General features: G+C 33.4%; 1 protein-coding gene across 1 annotated transcript in view; it reads left to right on the top strand.

The window, feature by feature from the left end:
* Positions 1–15,872, top strand: part of LOC120341357 (protocadherin-16-like) — a 70,227-nt gene extending 54,355 nt beyond the window's left edge. The window contains exons 37-61 of the mRNA XM_039409846.2: positions 103–224; positions 771–920; positions 1,335–1,479; positions 1,785–1,966; positions 2,316–2,416; positions 2,542–2,708; positions 3,139–3,322; positions 4,683–4,817; positions 5,187–5,458; positions 5,852–6,020; positions 6,494–6,641; positions 7,334–7,455; positions 7,814–7,962; positions 8,524–8,694; positions 9,036–9,150; positions 9,915–10,043; positions 10,290–10,448; positions 10,716–10,906; positions 11,294–11,519; positions 11,802–12,012; positions 12,134–12,257; positions 12,580–12,748; positions 12,941–13,192; positions 13,359–13,514; positions 13,770–15,872. Of these exons, the coding sequence (XP_039265780.2) occupies positions 103–224; positions 771–920; positions 1,335–1,479; positions 1,785–1,966; positions 2,316–2,416; positions 2,542–2,708; positions 3,139–3,322; positions 4,683–4,817; positions 5,187–5,458; positions 5,852–6,020; positions 6,494–6,641; positions 7,334–7,455; positions 7,814–7,962; positions 8,524–8,694; positions 9,036–9,150; positions 9,915–10,043; positions 10,290–10,448; positions 10,716–10,906; positions 11,294–11,519; positions 11,802–12,012; positions 12,134–12,257; positions 12,580–12,748; positions 12,941–13,192; positions 13,359–13,514; positions 13,770–14,873 (5,053 nt within the window). The 3' untranslated portion in view covers positions 14,874–15,872. The remainder of the gene's footprint in view (positions 1–102; positions 225–770; positions 921–1,334; positions 1,480–1,784; positions 1,967–2,315; positions 2,417–2,541; positions 2,709–3,138; positions 3,323–4,682; positions 4,818–5,186; positions 5,459–5,851; positions 6,021–6,493; positions 6,642–7,333; positions 7,456–7,813; positions 7,963–8,523; positions 8,695–9,035; positions 9,151–9,914; positions 10,044–10,289; positions 10,449–10,715; positions 10,907–11,293; positions 11,520–11,801; positions 12,013–12,133; positions 12,258–12,579; positions 12,749–12,940; positions 13,193–13,358; positions 13,515–13,769) is intronic.
* The last annotated feature ends 645 nt before the right edge of the window (positions 15,873–16,517 follow it).

Genomic DNA, 16,517 nt, shown 5'->3' with positions numbered 1-16,517 from the left:
TAATACTGTATTTTTGAATGACGGGGATACCATTATGCATTTTTTTGCCAAATGTTCTGATAAATCTGCATAATATTTTCAATTTAATTCTTCTTTTTTCAGGGGTCAATTTGTTTTGACTGTTCATGCAGATGACGCAGATTCAGGATTAAATGGAAAAATAACCTATTCTATTGATCCTGGTACAAGAGAAAATCAAGAACCATCATCCACTGCTCCTGAAGGTAATTATAATTGATATTAGCAGTGATCTGCTAAAATGGGTGATGTTACATATGACAATGTTGGTTAATATCATATAGTTTTCAAAATGGAAATTCAGTTATTTTTTTGTTCAACACATCTTATTAAGTAATGTGTGGTATTAACAATTTCAAAATAAACGATATCTGTCTGTGACCTTGTCAAGTTTTCAGATAAGATTGTAAATTTCATGTTTGAATCTTATATAAGCAAAAAGTGTTACGAAAAATCACAGATAAACTAAGTTGGGATATTTACAATTACTTTTTGATAATTGTTCAACATGTGTGCACCTAAATCCATTGACCGATTTTTACAGACAGATAACTTTTCTCTCAGCCTCGCCAAATAGAAATATATGAATTCAGAATTTATTGGAATATTTTTTGGAATTGCGTCAAATATTTATATATTTTCATTCTCATTCTAGAGAAAATTGTTGTTGGATTTTTAAAAGACGTCTGTCGTAATCAGGAACCTATGTTCACTACTCAATCCCCTTTCATATTCCACCATTTAAATTCCAGGTTTATTTTCCATTGATCCTGAGACAGGAGTAATAACAACAACAGCAATACTTGATCGTGAAAAGAAATCTTCTCATCAAATTATTGTTCAAGCCATTGATTCTGCACCTTATGGTCCCAGGAAAACATCAGTGACTGTTAATATTGATGGTAAAAACTGATTATAATGGACTTATGCAAATAAATAGATTAGTTAGTAAGATAAGTAATTAGAAATGAATTTCTATGCCTTTCTATTTCTATTTGTTGTCAAATGTTATAGAAACTGATATTAGGATAGGATAGGATTTATATATTTATCTCGGGGGAGAGGAAAGTCGATAAGATGTCTTAATCATATGGCAAACCACGGCCTCTCGTTCGGTTACCAGTCTATTCGGGTATGTGATTAGTTAGCCAGTTATTTGTTTTCAGATGCATAGACATAGGAAGTCGCAACTGACCAGTGGTTACGTGAGTCCAGCAATCGTCTTGCACATAATTAATATTGGATAGATAATACGATTTTATGATGAAGATGTTATGTTTACAATCATATGTTACTATTTCTTCATTTTATTTCAGTACTTGACATCAATGATAATCATCCTATATTTACTGATACATTAATTATAAAAAATGTCAGTGCATCTATCAGCATTGGATCTGATATTACTACTTTATCAGCACAAGATAAAGATGATGGAGATAATGGAACTGTCTTTTATAGGTAAATAGTGATAAATTTATTTTATGATGGTTTGGGAAATATGTAATATGATATTTCATATTTCAAGTGTCTTTGAAGAAATATAAGTTATCCCGATAAGCTCAGTAATTTTAGGTTGATTTCCTGCTTAAATATTTAATCAAAATACCTGCAATAAATCCAATTTTATTCTCGTAAATGAATGGCATGAATAAGCGTCGTATAAAATAAGGAAAGTGGTGTTTTCAGTTAGCTTAAAAAACATTGAAAATATATTCCATAGTCAGTGCAATTTTCCGGGCAATATTATTTCCTAATATTCTTAGAATTACTGGTGGCAAAACAGCTCCATTTGGTTCTTCCATCAACAAATTTCAAATTGACAACAATGGACAAATAACAACCACATTTGCATTGTCTGGTGCTTACACATATTATCTGAATATAACTGCAAGTGACAATGGGATTCCTCCGCACACGTCCGATGCTGTCGTTATTGTAAATGTTGGTATGTTGATATATTTTCTTACTTATAACGCTGTTATGTAGTTTTTATTTACGAAAATGGTAGCTCAGGCTGAATAGCATGCTGGCATCTTCCCAACCAGGTTTAGGATTGTTGTGACCACCCATTGATGACTCTCATCAACTCATTTGCACTCAAAGTTTTGCAATGCTTTTTTCTTATAATAAAGATGTTTATGTTTGCTCTTTATTATTTCCACCTGTTTTTAATTAATTAACAACCTTATCTATCATGAAGTTTTTTATAAAAAAAATTGATTTACACAAATATAAAGCAGATAAAGAATTTCAACAACAATAAATGATTCATGAACTTTTTTTTATATTTTTAGTACCATTCGACATTCCGAATTTCTCCCAAGTTCTATTTCAAAAACCAATATATCAGGTTGATATGCATGAAAATACACAAAAGGATAGCAGAGTAACTCAGGTATAATTCACTTTTGGTTTTTATATGGTTCACACTGATCCACCAGCTATTTGACATATAACTTTAAAATTTGATTTTCTAATAAATGTTTGACGATACTTTTTCTTTGTACTCACGATACGCAGGTTCGAGCAAAGTTGTTTGAAGATGGTAAAGAAGTTGAGGATGAATCATCTGTCAATATAATGTATGATTTTGCTTCTGGAAATGAAGATAAAACATTTGTCATCGATAATGATGGTGTTATCACTGTCAAAGATCCGTCTATGCTGGATTTTGAGTCTTTGCCTGAGTAAGTACATAAAGAATACTCGTTAAGCAAATGAAAACTAGCAGATGCTGTATTAGTAATAGGTAAAAATATCACTAGCTGATTTCTACATGTTTACTATTGCTGACTATATGCAACTTGTTTATCATCGATTGCCTTTGGTGCACAGTATAGAGAGAGAGAGATGGCAATAATGATTTATTTTCGAAAATATCATTAAAGGACACATTGCAGTAAAAAGAATAAACAATAATCATAAGATATAATCGAAAGGGGGCAAGCAAGACTGCAAGGTCAACAAGGTCGACCTACCCCAAAATTTAGAATGTATTTAACAAGACTTGGGTTTGAAAACGGTTTCTAATGCCAAATTACAAACTTCTATTCTATCTTTTTCTGTTTTTATTAATATTTACATAAAAAATTTCAAAGAAAATTATGATTTATTCAGAATTCGATTGATCGTCTATGCAGCTGCTGTCCCAACAAACGGAGCAATCAGTGGTCCAATGTATGCCCATTCTACAGTCATTGTTAATTTACTTGATGATAATGATAATTCACCACAATTTGCACAAGATCGTTATGTAACGGAGGTTTGGGAAGAACAAGATGCAGGAACATATGTACTACAGGTTGGCGGTGTTAAATAAAATCATCTTATCTTCGTGAAAATTACCGTATTTGCCGGCAAATAAGTCTACCCGGTAAATGAGACGAGGCACGTTTTCAACCTGAAAAAATGGGTTTTTGCATATAACCTCCCAATAAGACGGGCAGAGCAGTAAAATCGCATCTAAATCGCAATCTTAAATTACCATGCAACGGCTTCTGAACAGTAACAGTGTTTGCGTATTCCCTAAAATAAATAGCCTGGAATTCAAACTGTCTTTAAATTTTAATCTAATTGTGCTTAACGTAATTGCGCAATTACGCAATTGCGTCCACTGATCTAAAATAACACGGCAATTTGGGGACATAATAATGTGAGATAAACTGCATGATTATATTTAGTTTTGATACATATTTTTGCGCTCTTGTGAATTCGTTATCGCCGCTATAAAAATCCCAAGATCTGCTATAAAATCCTGGAAAGTATAATTTAATTAGGAAGAATCTCGAAATCTCCACGAAACGAAATGTGTTGCTTCATTAATTAAATTTCGATCAATTTATTCTGCGATTGCGACTATATAAATAGTATCACTGCTCCAAAATACCAACGCAATCTGTGGACATAAGCATGTACGATTGATTATATGTTGTTTTGATTCGAATTTTTGCAAATTGAAAACATATCTGAGCTGTTGCTGCACCACTTATTCCCCTCTATAGCAATGCTGCCACTAATTATTTTGAGGATATCACCGTAAGGCACTGTAAAAATCTTAAGTCAGGGACAATATCCCACAGAGCAAAATTACTCTAAAAAATGAATTAAATATATATATACATAATATAATATATATAATATTATACCGGTGCGTCGGGCCCCGGCGGTAGTTGTCGGACACAAAATATTTTTGCGATTTGCAATGTCTAAAAAATCAACTTTAATCTGTCCCAGGCCATCCTAAAATAAAACTTAAATTGTGTTTTCCTTTTCATTTTTAGTATTTTATAATGTCGCTTTTCAATCAATAATATTTGGGTCGCATATTCACTCCTTTATTTATCTTAGAATCTTGTCATACATGATTATGTAATAACTTGTATCTCACAAGTGTCGTGGTGGTTTGAGAAGAATTAGGTAATTATCGTTGTCCTCGCGGCACAAAACATATGTCACAAATTGCAATCCCACATGTATCTGTAATAGTTCTTCACTCGTGATGCACACACAAATGCGTCAACTTCAAATATGATAATGACAGCATTGAAATTCCAGATTCGCAACACCTATTTATTTAAACTGACGTTATGGGACATGTTATCGCTCCCAAGGTATTTTATGGTCCAAATTGAATAATAAGCCAACCCCGATACTTTCTCCAGGTTTCTGCACATGACATTGATAGTTTAGAAAATGGTGAAGTACGATACTATATTGATTCTGGTAACACTGATCGATCATTTCTTATTCATGATGTTACTGGAATAGTTACAACTGCTCTCACTTTGGACAGAGAGGTAAGCTAAGTAATTTTGTCTAGATGTTGTATTTATTCTAATTGAAATAGGGTATGAAAAGTTAGTTGACACAACATAACTTCTATAGTGTATAGCTGACAACTAATAGCTGGCACATAGTTATCTCCCACAAGATTCAAACTTGCCCAGGGTAGCATGTTCTTAATGTTCAGCATGATGCATACCATCAGGAAAAAAATGGAAGGGAAGTTAATATGTTCAGAATCAGGGATTATTACCAATAAAATAAGCTTTACACAAGAATAAACCGTTTGTGTTTGTGACAAATAAACTTTGTAACAATGAGATCAAATTTTGTACTCTTTTCTTTTCTGTTAAAGCTATTTTATCAAACTTTCATCTTTCCAGATTCACAAGGAATATAAGCTGACTGTTTATGCTTATGATCTTGGAGCTCCTCGTCGTACAGGATCATGTACTTTAAAAGTAACTGTTGTTGACATCAATGATCACAAACCAACGTTGAATGTTCCTGCCAGAGGTTCCCTCTCTGTCTCAGAGAATGTTGACATTGGAACATTAATTACAAGAGTAACAGCGAATGATCCTGACTTAGTGACTCCAACATTTCAACTTGCTTCTAATAAAAATAATCAAAATGATTATTTTACCATTGATAAGTGAGTTATTAATTTCAGCATGCCAAATATAAATCTTCTGGCAAACCAACAGGCAACAATTGCTACCCGACTCACCATCAAAATTTGTTGAAAAAGTAATCAGAATATTTTCTCGTTTTTTGGAAAGTTATTATGTCTGAAAATATTGATTCATGATAATATAATGAGTAATTACTTGAGCTTTCGAAACTTTTTCAATTTGTCGTTAACTAGAAACATAATTTGTATGAAATTGGAAATATCAGTGATATTCTTATTCAAAAAAGCAAATTTATGACCAAAATGTCCATTATTCACAATATTATCAGTACATTGATATTATAGTCTCCATTCAGGTGACGGTCCACATTATAATTCACCTACAATGATATTTATGTTATTTTATTACAACAGGCAAGAAGGCACTATCCATCTTGCCAAATCTCTTGATTATGAAATGATGCATCAAGCAATCATTGTTGTGCAAGCAACAGACGGACAACATACTGATGAGAAAGAAATCTTCCTTAATATTGAAGATGACAATGATAATGCACCTGTCTTTAAACAACAATCTTACCAGGTACGAACTTTCATATATTTGTAAAGTTGCTAATGAACTTTTTTCTACTATTAGTTGGTTCAACCAGTGATGTCATAATGGTTATAATAAAGAGAGTGGTGTGGATATGTGCATGCATAATTCATTGAGCAACATGGACCCACGATTTGTAAGAGAAATGTAGTAGGATAGGATAGGATTTACATATTTATACCGTGGAAGGCGGGTCTTTGAATTTCTTGCATTTCATATTCTTTGGTACCTTTTCATCGTTACTGTTGGAGTGTCCAATGCCTAAATATTTGACTTTCATACATTTATGGGTGTTTTTGAATAACTGTTATTAGGGTTTCCATGATGAGCCAAATTTCATATCAGGGTTCCACAAAGATAAAAAGTTTGTAAAGCACTGGTCTGTTTATATACATGGTCGAACCAATGTTGTCTTGAAAAAATTATTTTTTAGTTTTCTGATGGCATTACTCAATTTTTAGGCAACTTTGAACGAACTTTCACCTGTGAATACAACTGTGACACAAGTACATGCTGATGACATTGACTCCAATAATAATGGATTGATCACTTATACACTCATTGATACTTTACCAAGCAAACCAATGTTTGTTGTCGATAAATATTCAGGTAAGTGTCGATACAGAGAAATATTGATTTGTTTATTGAGTTTAATGCAGTCTAAGTAGATGCAGTGACTCTTTCTAGGTATACTACAGATATGTTAAATAAATTGCTTAAATATTGTGATTATTTTAATTTTCTGTGCGAACCAAGTTAAAATGAATCAACTCATTCCTACTCGTCTCAGTCAAACAATATATAACACATTCAATATACACATTACTTTTATATATAAAAACAAAATTTTCTACTAGTATCACAATGGTTTCCTCACATTTAACAACAGATTTCTTTATTATTCAGGGTAGAGTTAGACAAGTTACCTATTTTCACTCAATGTTATCATACTTGTGCCTCTGTAACCATTTTATGCAAGATGCTGTATCACAAATTAACATGACTATTCTAAGTGTTTTTCAACCAAAAGTCTTGTTGCACAATAAAACAATTGTATTGAAGTAATGTTTAATCTGACCGAGGGTTAGACTTCTTTAGCCTTCCTTCTGATGTTGGACATCACGAAATACATTTGTGTTAGTGTGTAGCAAGACTCTTGGATTTTCAACCTAAATTTTGTATTTTAGTTTGTTAGTGTCTGACAATGATGATATTTCAACCTTTACAACAATATACAATTTACATGATCAGCTCATTGACAATTTTTTTTACTAAATTTTCTTTTGAATTTTTACTTATAGGAATGATCTACACAAACATGACTGAATCTTTCAACCCACAATCATCTGTTTATAATCTGATGATATTAGCAGAAGATCATGGCCAACCTTCACTTAACAACACTGTATCTGTTCGTATACAGGTATTGTTTGTAATAAATATTATTTGAGGCCAAAAACAAGCAACAGTTCAAGTTATAAATCCAAGATTAATTGGGGGTATGCGAGAAACGTTCTTTTGCTCAATGCCTTTGCGCAAGCGGATCCACATATAGTGTAAGGATTCTGTGGCAAGAATGAATATGACTATATTGTTGCTGAATTATTCTGTTTCTGACACTTTTAGTATTGTGATTGAAATATGGAGAACGTGGAACTTGTAAAAAATTTCTGCTGTTGTTTTTAAATCCATATATCTGATTCTGAAATGATTATTTAATTTGATATACTCATAACCAATCTAGACTGGTAACCGGATATTTTCATTCATTCATTTTTCAGATCAAAGATGTGAACAATCATTCACCATTGTTTGGTTCTGAATCATATGATGCGAGTGTTAGTGAGTCGGCCGAGCGTAACACTCATGTAATTAATATCACAGCAACTGATGCTGATTTTTCAAAAGATAATCGTCATATTTATTACAAGTATGAATATATTACTTTTTATTAAAGTAAATGCTTTAGATTTTGCTTGTTTGTACAATAATGATTCACACTATATCCTTTTTTGAATTATGACGCTAATTTCATTTAAGAACTATAAAGCACAGCACAATTGTATTGTTATTGCAAAAATGAATTGTTGCCAGTAACTAACAATCTGCGTAACGGAAGTAAATATTATAGACATAAAGTAGTAGTAAGAAATATCATAGTAGATTATTGTTGGATTCAGTTTAGGCGAGCCTTAATCTAATTTTTATCACTTAAATGTTCGTACATTGTTTTTTATAATTCATGACTTGGTGTTTCACCGATAAAACATGTCCGGCCCCAGCGTGTCAACAGTTCAAAATCCATGCGCTATGATATATCTTTTCGAAAACCACGCAATTGTATTCACCGAGAGTCATTTGTTTCATAAATTGATCTGTGGTGCTAAGCATCAATATTCTTATTTTTATTTAGAATTGATACATGCATTAAAATTTTTGTCACATAGTTCACAAAAGCATAGAATAAAGTATTTGAACTATCTTGCTACAGAATAACATCTGGAAACGAAGGCAATGCATTCAAAATCAACACACACACTGTGATAGATGGTGAAAACACAGTCGGTGAAATATGTGTTGCCAATGAACTGGATCGAGAAAACATTTCTGAGTATCAATTGACTGTAACAGCTTATGATGAAGGATCTCCACAGATGTCCAGGTATTTTCAAATTCGCTTTCATTGATTATTAGGTATAATGGAAAAGAGGTTGGAGTGATACAAATTTGATGCAAAATCAGAAAACTGAAATATTAGAAAATAATGTATTCAAATAGAATTACCTTGTGACATGTCACTTCAAAGAGAATAATATTAATGTTTTGGTGACATTTTTAAACAAAACATTGAAATCTCAGCAGATTTACTGCTGTAGTTATGGATGTTTTTCCCATCTCGTTTTACAGTTATTTGCCACATTTAGAAGTTTGAAATCATTTTTTATCATAATTTTATCCATTGAATTTTCAAAACATGCTCCAAAGACTTTTTTTTTGCTGCAGTGAGACTACAGTTACCGTGGTGATAGATGATGTCAATGATAATCAACCAATATTCAACCAAACATCTTATGAAGCTGATATTGCAGAAGATGCAAAGCAAGAATCTGTTTTAACGGTATACCAGAAATGTGATTCATAATAGGATTTGCATATTTATCCCGGGGGAGAGGAAAGCCGATAAGACGGCTTATCCATATGGCGAACCACGGCCTCTCGTCCGGTTACCATTCCAAGTCGGGTATGGGATTAGTTTTACTGTATTGTTTGTTTTTGGAAGCATGGACTTGGTGGTGGAGGAAGCCGTAACCGACCAGCGGTTACGTGAACCACCCAACGACGGCGAGGAGTCCAGCAATCCTCTCGCACATAACCATCCCTGCATGGGATTCGAACCTGCGAACCCACGCAGAGTAATTAGAGGTGCGGTGGCGAGCGTATTCCTAACGCTTAGCCCGTTGAGCCACACCGCCGCGCCTGGAATTCATGATCTTTGTTATTGCTCTCATTTATGAATGTTCCATTCTTTTGTGATATTTTATTAAATCTTTGTCACGAATATTTAATTCAGACCCCACCGAAGAAATTTTTTCTCTTTATGCAATTTTCTTTTATATTTCTGACAGTAATGAAACCTGCGACCTGACAGTAAGTGAAATTCTATCAGAATTCTCCCTCCATTTTGTCTGAGAATTATAAAATTGTGTTTTAAGCTGTGTCATTATCCGTGAAGCTCAATGAATCAGTGATGCCCATCCATGTAATTTGATGGTTGTTAGTCTGAAGGTCTGATCAGAAGAGAACTTTCTTATTTTTGTGAAATTATTTCAATAACCTTTCATCAAAATGTGGTACTATATAAACTTTTTCTTTGTATTTTAGATATTTGCAATGGATCCAGACAGTTCATCCAATTTAATGTTTAAAATAACAGCTGGAAATGATGATTCTGCTTTTGCAATTGATGAATGCATTCCTTCTTATAACGGTTGTGCTAATATTACAGCAAATGTAAGAGCAATTATAACTTTTTTATTGGACAAAATTTGATCAAAGGACATAGCATTTTTCCATGATTTCTTCACCATTATGAATCTTTTTGTATTCAAGTTAAAAGTTGACTTGAATATTATGTATATCTTTTTATAAACAAGCACAATGTTTAACATGTTCTCATATTTTTTTCATGCTGTCTGCGGTAACGAAAGTCCAAACTCAACTCTTTAGTTTGTAAATTATATTTTGCTTGTTTTCCAGGGACTTGATTATGAACAACGGACATCTTATAATTTGACTGTCCAAGTATGGGATGGAAGAGATGTTTCTATATCAAGATCATCCATTGTAACAGTCAAAATTAATATATTAGATGTCAATGAACATCCACCTTTCTTTGTTGGGATTTTTAGATACTTAGTAAGTCTTTTTTTTTAAATAGTAGGATTACATAGAATTTTCATTTTCATCCTGAGAGGAAAATAGCCATGGCCAAATTTATAATTTTCGTCTGGTACAAAATAGCATACACAATTAAGGGAAGACACAGGAACCAAAAATGGTTTTCGATCATTTAAACCCAAAGTTCGACAATTTAAGTTTCAGAGCAATGTCACAACCCCTTGTGTTTTAGCAATTCTTACACTATTGTTAATTCGATAAATTGATTTTGTTTTCCAATCTCAGAAAGAGATTCCGGAATCAGTGAGACCAAACCAGACTTTATTTTGGCTTCCTGCTACTGACTATGATGAAGGAATATATGGAGACTTGTATTTCACTATCATCAACAACAAAAACTCTTCAAATGGCTGCCGACCTGCCAATCAAATGTTTGAAATTATTCAAAAAACTGGAGAAGTTCGATCGCGACACGAGTAAGTTTATCCCTCGTACATGAGTTAACTTGCTTGCGATTTTGAAAAAATGTCAAATAAATTTCTGCTTGACGATATGAATTTATTGTACATGATGCTATCAAACTCGCATATTCTTGCTTTTATGTGACAAAAATCTAAAATTGAAAATTGTTTTATACTTTTGTAAATGTGAATTACCATTTGAAATATTTAATATCACGTTCCCTGAATTCCTGTGACTTTACAATTACTAAGGATATTTTCCAGATTGCTGTGTAGTGTGTAGTATACATGTTACTCAGAAAACAGCCTAGCCCTAAAACTTGTTAATATATGTGAGGAAATAAAATTAACTAAACTTGCTGCCATATGTTGCTTAGTATGCGTTATTTTTGCGGTTTCCAGGTTTGACTATGAAACTTGTCAGCAGTATATATTTCAAGTCAGAGTTGAAAACTTTGGTGAGGGAAATCCTAGGCTTGCGAAATCACAACCTTCATCTACTCTTCCAATTGAAATCAATGTTGAACCAGTTGATGAATTCCCTCCTTTATTTTCTTCATTGGGAGATGAAGTTTTGTATAAATTCAAGGTTCCATATTCTGCAACGGCTGGATATGTTATTGGTGTGGTAAGTTATATGGATGATTTATAGAATTAGGCTTCTTTCCTGTATTTTGCGTTCACGATTTAAAAAAGAACAGAGACCTGTATGTAACACTTGTTTTACATTGTACAATTAAACCAAAAAATGTAGGTACTCCCGTAGTATGTGTACTAGCCACTAGGTTAGGGTTAGGTCATAATTTTATTCTGAATTTCCCTATTTTAGTTCTACTACGAGTCCGGGGACTGTTTGTGTTAGCCAAAGAGAAGTGATTTGTCATCTTTTAACAAAAGTCTTCTTATCCAGGTCAATGCTACAGACAAGGATGCAGGAGTAGATGGAAAAATTTCTTATGAGATTGATCAAGAGGATCAAGATCAGGAATTTGTTATCAATTCAACTTCTGGTGTCATCTCTTTATCTAGAAGACTTGACAACACTAACAACAGAGTTCTCACTGTTTCAGCAATATCTAGAGAACAAAAAGCAAGAACGCTGGTTACTATTGAAGTTGAAGGTAGGAGTTTTAAGCAATTATTTTTGTATCAGTTTTGTTGCATTAGCTCAGAAACTATTTTGAAGCTTAGTTTCATAGGTGTCATATAAAAAATACATTAGTTGTTATATTCTTGTTTCAGGTGCTCCAGCGATTGCATTTGAAGCTCAAATTTTATCTATTGTATTCGGAGTAATAGCTGGTGTAGCTGTTGTTATTGTTTTAATATTATGTATAAAACACAGAAGAAACAAAAAAGCACAAAGGTAAGATTTTTGCTCTTTATAGATATTTCAAAAATTTGGTCATTACTAAATAAGTTTGCGTTAATACAAGTTTAGTTTTGTTCACCGAAAATGACTGCAAAATGTATTTAAATTTTCTCAAAGTTTTTAGTCGATATACTGACATAGAGATACATACTTTAATACCTTTGTTATGTAATTTGAAGATATGTTGCTATTGGCCATAATTCATACAGTGATGTTACAGTATCTCTTAATTTGTTTGTAATTGTCTTTCATTTCACTTTTTGTGAAAAATCTACCCATCATTTTCACTGATTGTGCTGCTTCATATACTTTATAGTCGACCACCAAATGCAACAGCTTCACAAATTGGAAATGAAGGAGAATTTTATGATCCTGCTACAGCTCATAAAAATGAAAATGGAATTCCTATTGCTGCTCCGAGACAAATCAACAATGCTAATAGAAATAGTAAATCTGCCTCAACAAGAAACTCGTCGGAATATCAGGTATCTTTATTCTATGATTATGACTGTCTAAACCGTTTTTAGCGAATTTTTTTCGAATTTGAGCTTTGATTATTTGATGTTTGTTTTGACCAAGCCCTGGACAGGTTAGAGTTCAAAACACTTGGTAATGACACTTTTTTCCTTATACACCAAATCTATTTGCTTTATTTTTAACCTTCAAATCTGATTTAGATTCGCCGAACTGGTAGCGCACACAGTAATACTGCTAATGGTATTTTACGTCATTCTGTGTCAACCAACGGGCATGCTCATGCTATAGAAAATGGTAATCGTTCCAAATCGAATTCTGGTGCAAAGATCAGTGGAAACTTATCAAACGGACATGTGATCAGTAGATTGTCATCTTCAAACACGAATGGACACGTCGTTCAATATAGAGGAACAAACTCAGTGTCAAGTGGTAGAGGATCAACTCAAGATGAGGTAAGTTTGTGATAGGGAATAGGAAGTTGAACTCGAGTATTCTTTGCTTGCTTAGTATGTTTCCAACAAGATATTGTACAGAATATACCTGAAGCACAATGACACTGATCTTCTGTGGAATTTAATCTTATCCTTTTTATCTCTCTATTATATTTTGTCTTTCCAGGACGATGTTGACAAAGAAGTAGATCGAATCAATTCATCATCTGATATAACAAACAATAATAGTCCGACCGGTTCAGTTCCTAAACCTAAGATAAGAAGAAAATTATCTGGACAGGGAAGACATAGAAAACAAGTTCCAGATTCTGGAATTCAAAAAGTATGCTTGTCTTTTGGATAATAAAGTTGTTTCTTTCAAGTTTCTTCATAGTCATAGTATGTCTTAAAAAAAGAAGTAGCAGTGTTTTAGATAACAATAAGACAAAGACTCGTAAACATAATATTACGGCCAAATCAAACCTATTTAGTCACTTTTCAGAAATATTTGGGAAGACAACCATATCTTTATTTGGATTTTGCATATTTTAAACTTTACATTGTGTTGATTATTTCATCGGAATTCTATTCTTTGCAGGATATTGATGTTGAAAGTGAAATAAGTGATGGTCCAATTAATATCAGATCTCCTCCTAGTGTTGAAAGCATTCATGTTTTTGGAGATGAAGGTGCTGGAGAGGAACCATTAAATATCAAAGATATTGAAGAAGATTTGGAAACTGAATTTGAAAACGGGGCAAAAAAATCTAATGTTTTATCAGGGATGATGAAAATACCGTATTCTGAAGATCAATCTCTGACAAAAACAGAGATAGATTCACAGTATAGATCACCTTTGGGTACCGACAGCAATAAAAGTAGCATTTTAAGTAAACGAGGGGGTGAAAGTATTGAATCGGGTTACAGCAGAAGAGATCATTTAACAAACTGGGCTCCTGAATTCCAACCCCTTGCAAATGTATTTTCAGAAATTGCAAAATTGAAAGATCGTGAAGCAGCGGCAAGAACTGCAAACCAAAGTACTTTTATTATGAAAGATCTTTCTGTGCCTCGAACTATTTCTCAAGTTCAAGATCCTCCACCTTTGATAACTTCAGTAGCCGAGCAAAGAAATAATTTAGTTGCACCTGTTCCTCTTGGCTACACTTCCAATCGATTGCCTGCTGGTCGCAGAACAGTGGGTGGTAATTTGATGGGTTTATACCCTCATTCTCAGCCACAATATATTCGTACCAGTAATAATCTTCCACCAAATTCATATCTTTCTTCCCTATACACTAGTGCTCTTATAAGGCCTGTTAACACCTCATCTAATAATGCCAACATCACCCGACCCCAAGTGGGATTTAATTTACCCCAGGGTAACATTGGGGGTCTCGGGGCTTCATCTATAAACTCAAGTCAACAGGGGTTATCTGTGTCTTCCTTACCTCGTACCCCAATCAGTCATGAATCAAGCTTTACCTCTCCCGCGATGTCTCCCAATTTGACTCCATCCTTGAGCCCTTTAGCGACAAGATCGCCCTCTGTTTCCACTGTAGGTGAGGGTGGGGTTGGCATGGGTTATGACACAGAAGATGGTTGTGGTTCTGGACTACCGTTATCAAGAAGTGACCCCAATTTAGCTGCCTATGCTCCAGATGACATGAGAGGCAGAGAAGAAAGAATGGTGCATGTTTAACTTATAATTTGATACAAAAGAGAAGGATATAATAGGATTTCATGTTTATATTTGGTGAAGGATTGGTTCAGGTCAAAATAGCTTTTTCTTATCGATTTTAGATATTGAAATAGCTAACCGTTTCTATACATGAATGGGTGTGGATCTACACTCGTTATGCATGAGGTTCAAAACGCTCTGCATAAGTAGTCATATGTGATATATCGGAATTAAATTCAGTAGTAGAATTTGTTAAATTGATGTTTTGGTAATATTCGAATGATATTTTTAGTTAAGATAAATTCAGATTTCAGTCACACATATTTTCATGACATATAATATATTTATCTCTGTTTTTGTTGGCAACTAAAGCGGTACAATTTTCTTTCTTAATTTGTTATTATTGTAATATTATTTCAAATTGTTTTTTCTCGCTTTTTTGGACGCGTTGTTCCATCCTGTTGTATAATAATAGTTCATTCGGAAAATTCAATTTTGAGATTGATTATCTGGCTCTAGACAGAATGTATCCGCTAAACAACTGTTTTTCTATTGTTCCACGTTTATTTATTTTATCTGCTGGAGGACGTATATCATTTGCATCTTTAATGGAAAATTACTCATGGCTTATAGTCTTTCTCTGTCGCCTGAGATGTCCTTATTATCTTGCTGCGCGTATTTTCGTTTTCTTCTTTGTGCCTTAAATGCAGTCCATTTGTTCATGTTGATGTTTTTTTGTTGTCATTTACGTCCCAGAGATATCATGTTGTGCACGTTACTTCCACATTTCCTATAGAATCTTTTTCAAATTTATGGTTTGTATGAGAGAAACTCTATTAACTATTATCATCTTTGTGGTTACTGTGCCCATTTCTGAATAGCCTGAGTGGAATGTTACCTGTTGCTAGATTTTTATAGGTAATATTTTGAAGCATTTTTGTCACTTGATTTTTATTTTATGAAAGCGACGTTTTTTGATTCTGCCAATAAATGAATACCTTTGTTTTTACCTATACTCTGTATATGCAGATTAGATTAGTTTTAGTTGAGATTAAAATATGCAGAAGATTAATACCAAACAAGGCCAATAATTTTTCAAAAACTCTATTGACTCTATTGGTCACTATTTGAAAGTGACCAGATGACCAATCTATAATCCGGACCAAAAAGTTATATTGAGCAGTGGGATTCAGTCGTCCGAGCAACCAAATTCCCGTGGCAGGCAATAGATATTGAATCTGAAAATGTTTAAGTATTTTTTTAAAAGTAACCTGAATATGCGTTCTGATAAAATTTGAGAGCCACTTTAATTGTAATGGCAAATGCCGAATATAGTTGTCCATAGATTGATGCAATATCGGTTACTATCCCGTAGCATTTAGGAGGAAAATTTAGACATTGATTTTATTTTTCAAAATAAATTATTTGTCTACTGACCACATGGACCTTGGATTGGCTTGAAAGTGTTACAACTAAGTTACTACGCTTACCCGGTCATTCTTTGTATTTTACGCAATATCAGGATACAATTTGAAAGATGCGTAGATTTGAAGTCCGTCCTGCTTCATGGATTAATCTGCTGTAATTGCCGTCAGCAAAGGAATTAATCATATTTACAGTGGCAAGCGATGATCGCACGTGAGAGACTAATTAAGGATAGTCACG

This window comes from Styela clava, chromosome 14, assembly GCF_964204865.1.
Source record: "Styela clava chromosome 14, kaStyClav1.hap1.2, whole genome shotgun sequence".
Classification (NCBI taxonomy): domain Eukaryota; kingdom Metazoa; phylum Chordata; class Ascidiacea; order Stolidobranchia; family Styelidae; genus Styela; species Styela clava.
This window is presented reverse-complemented; position numbering and strand designations above follow the sequence as displayed.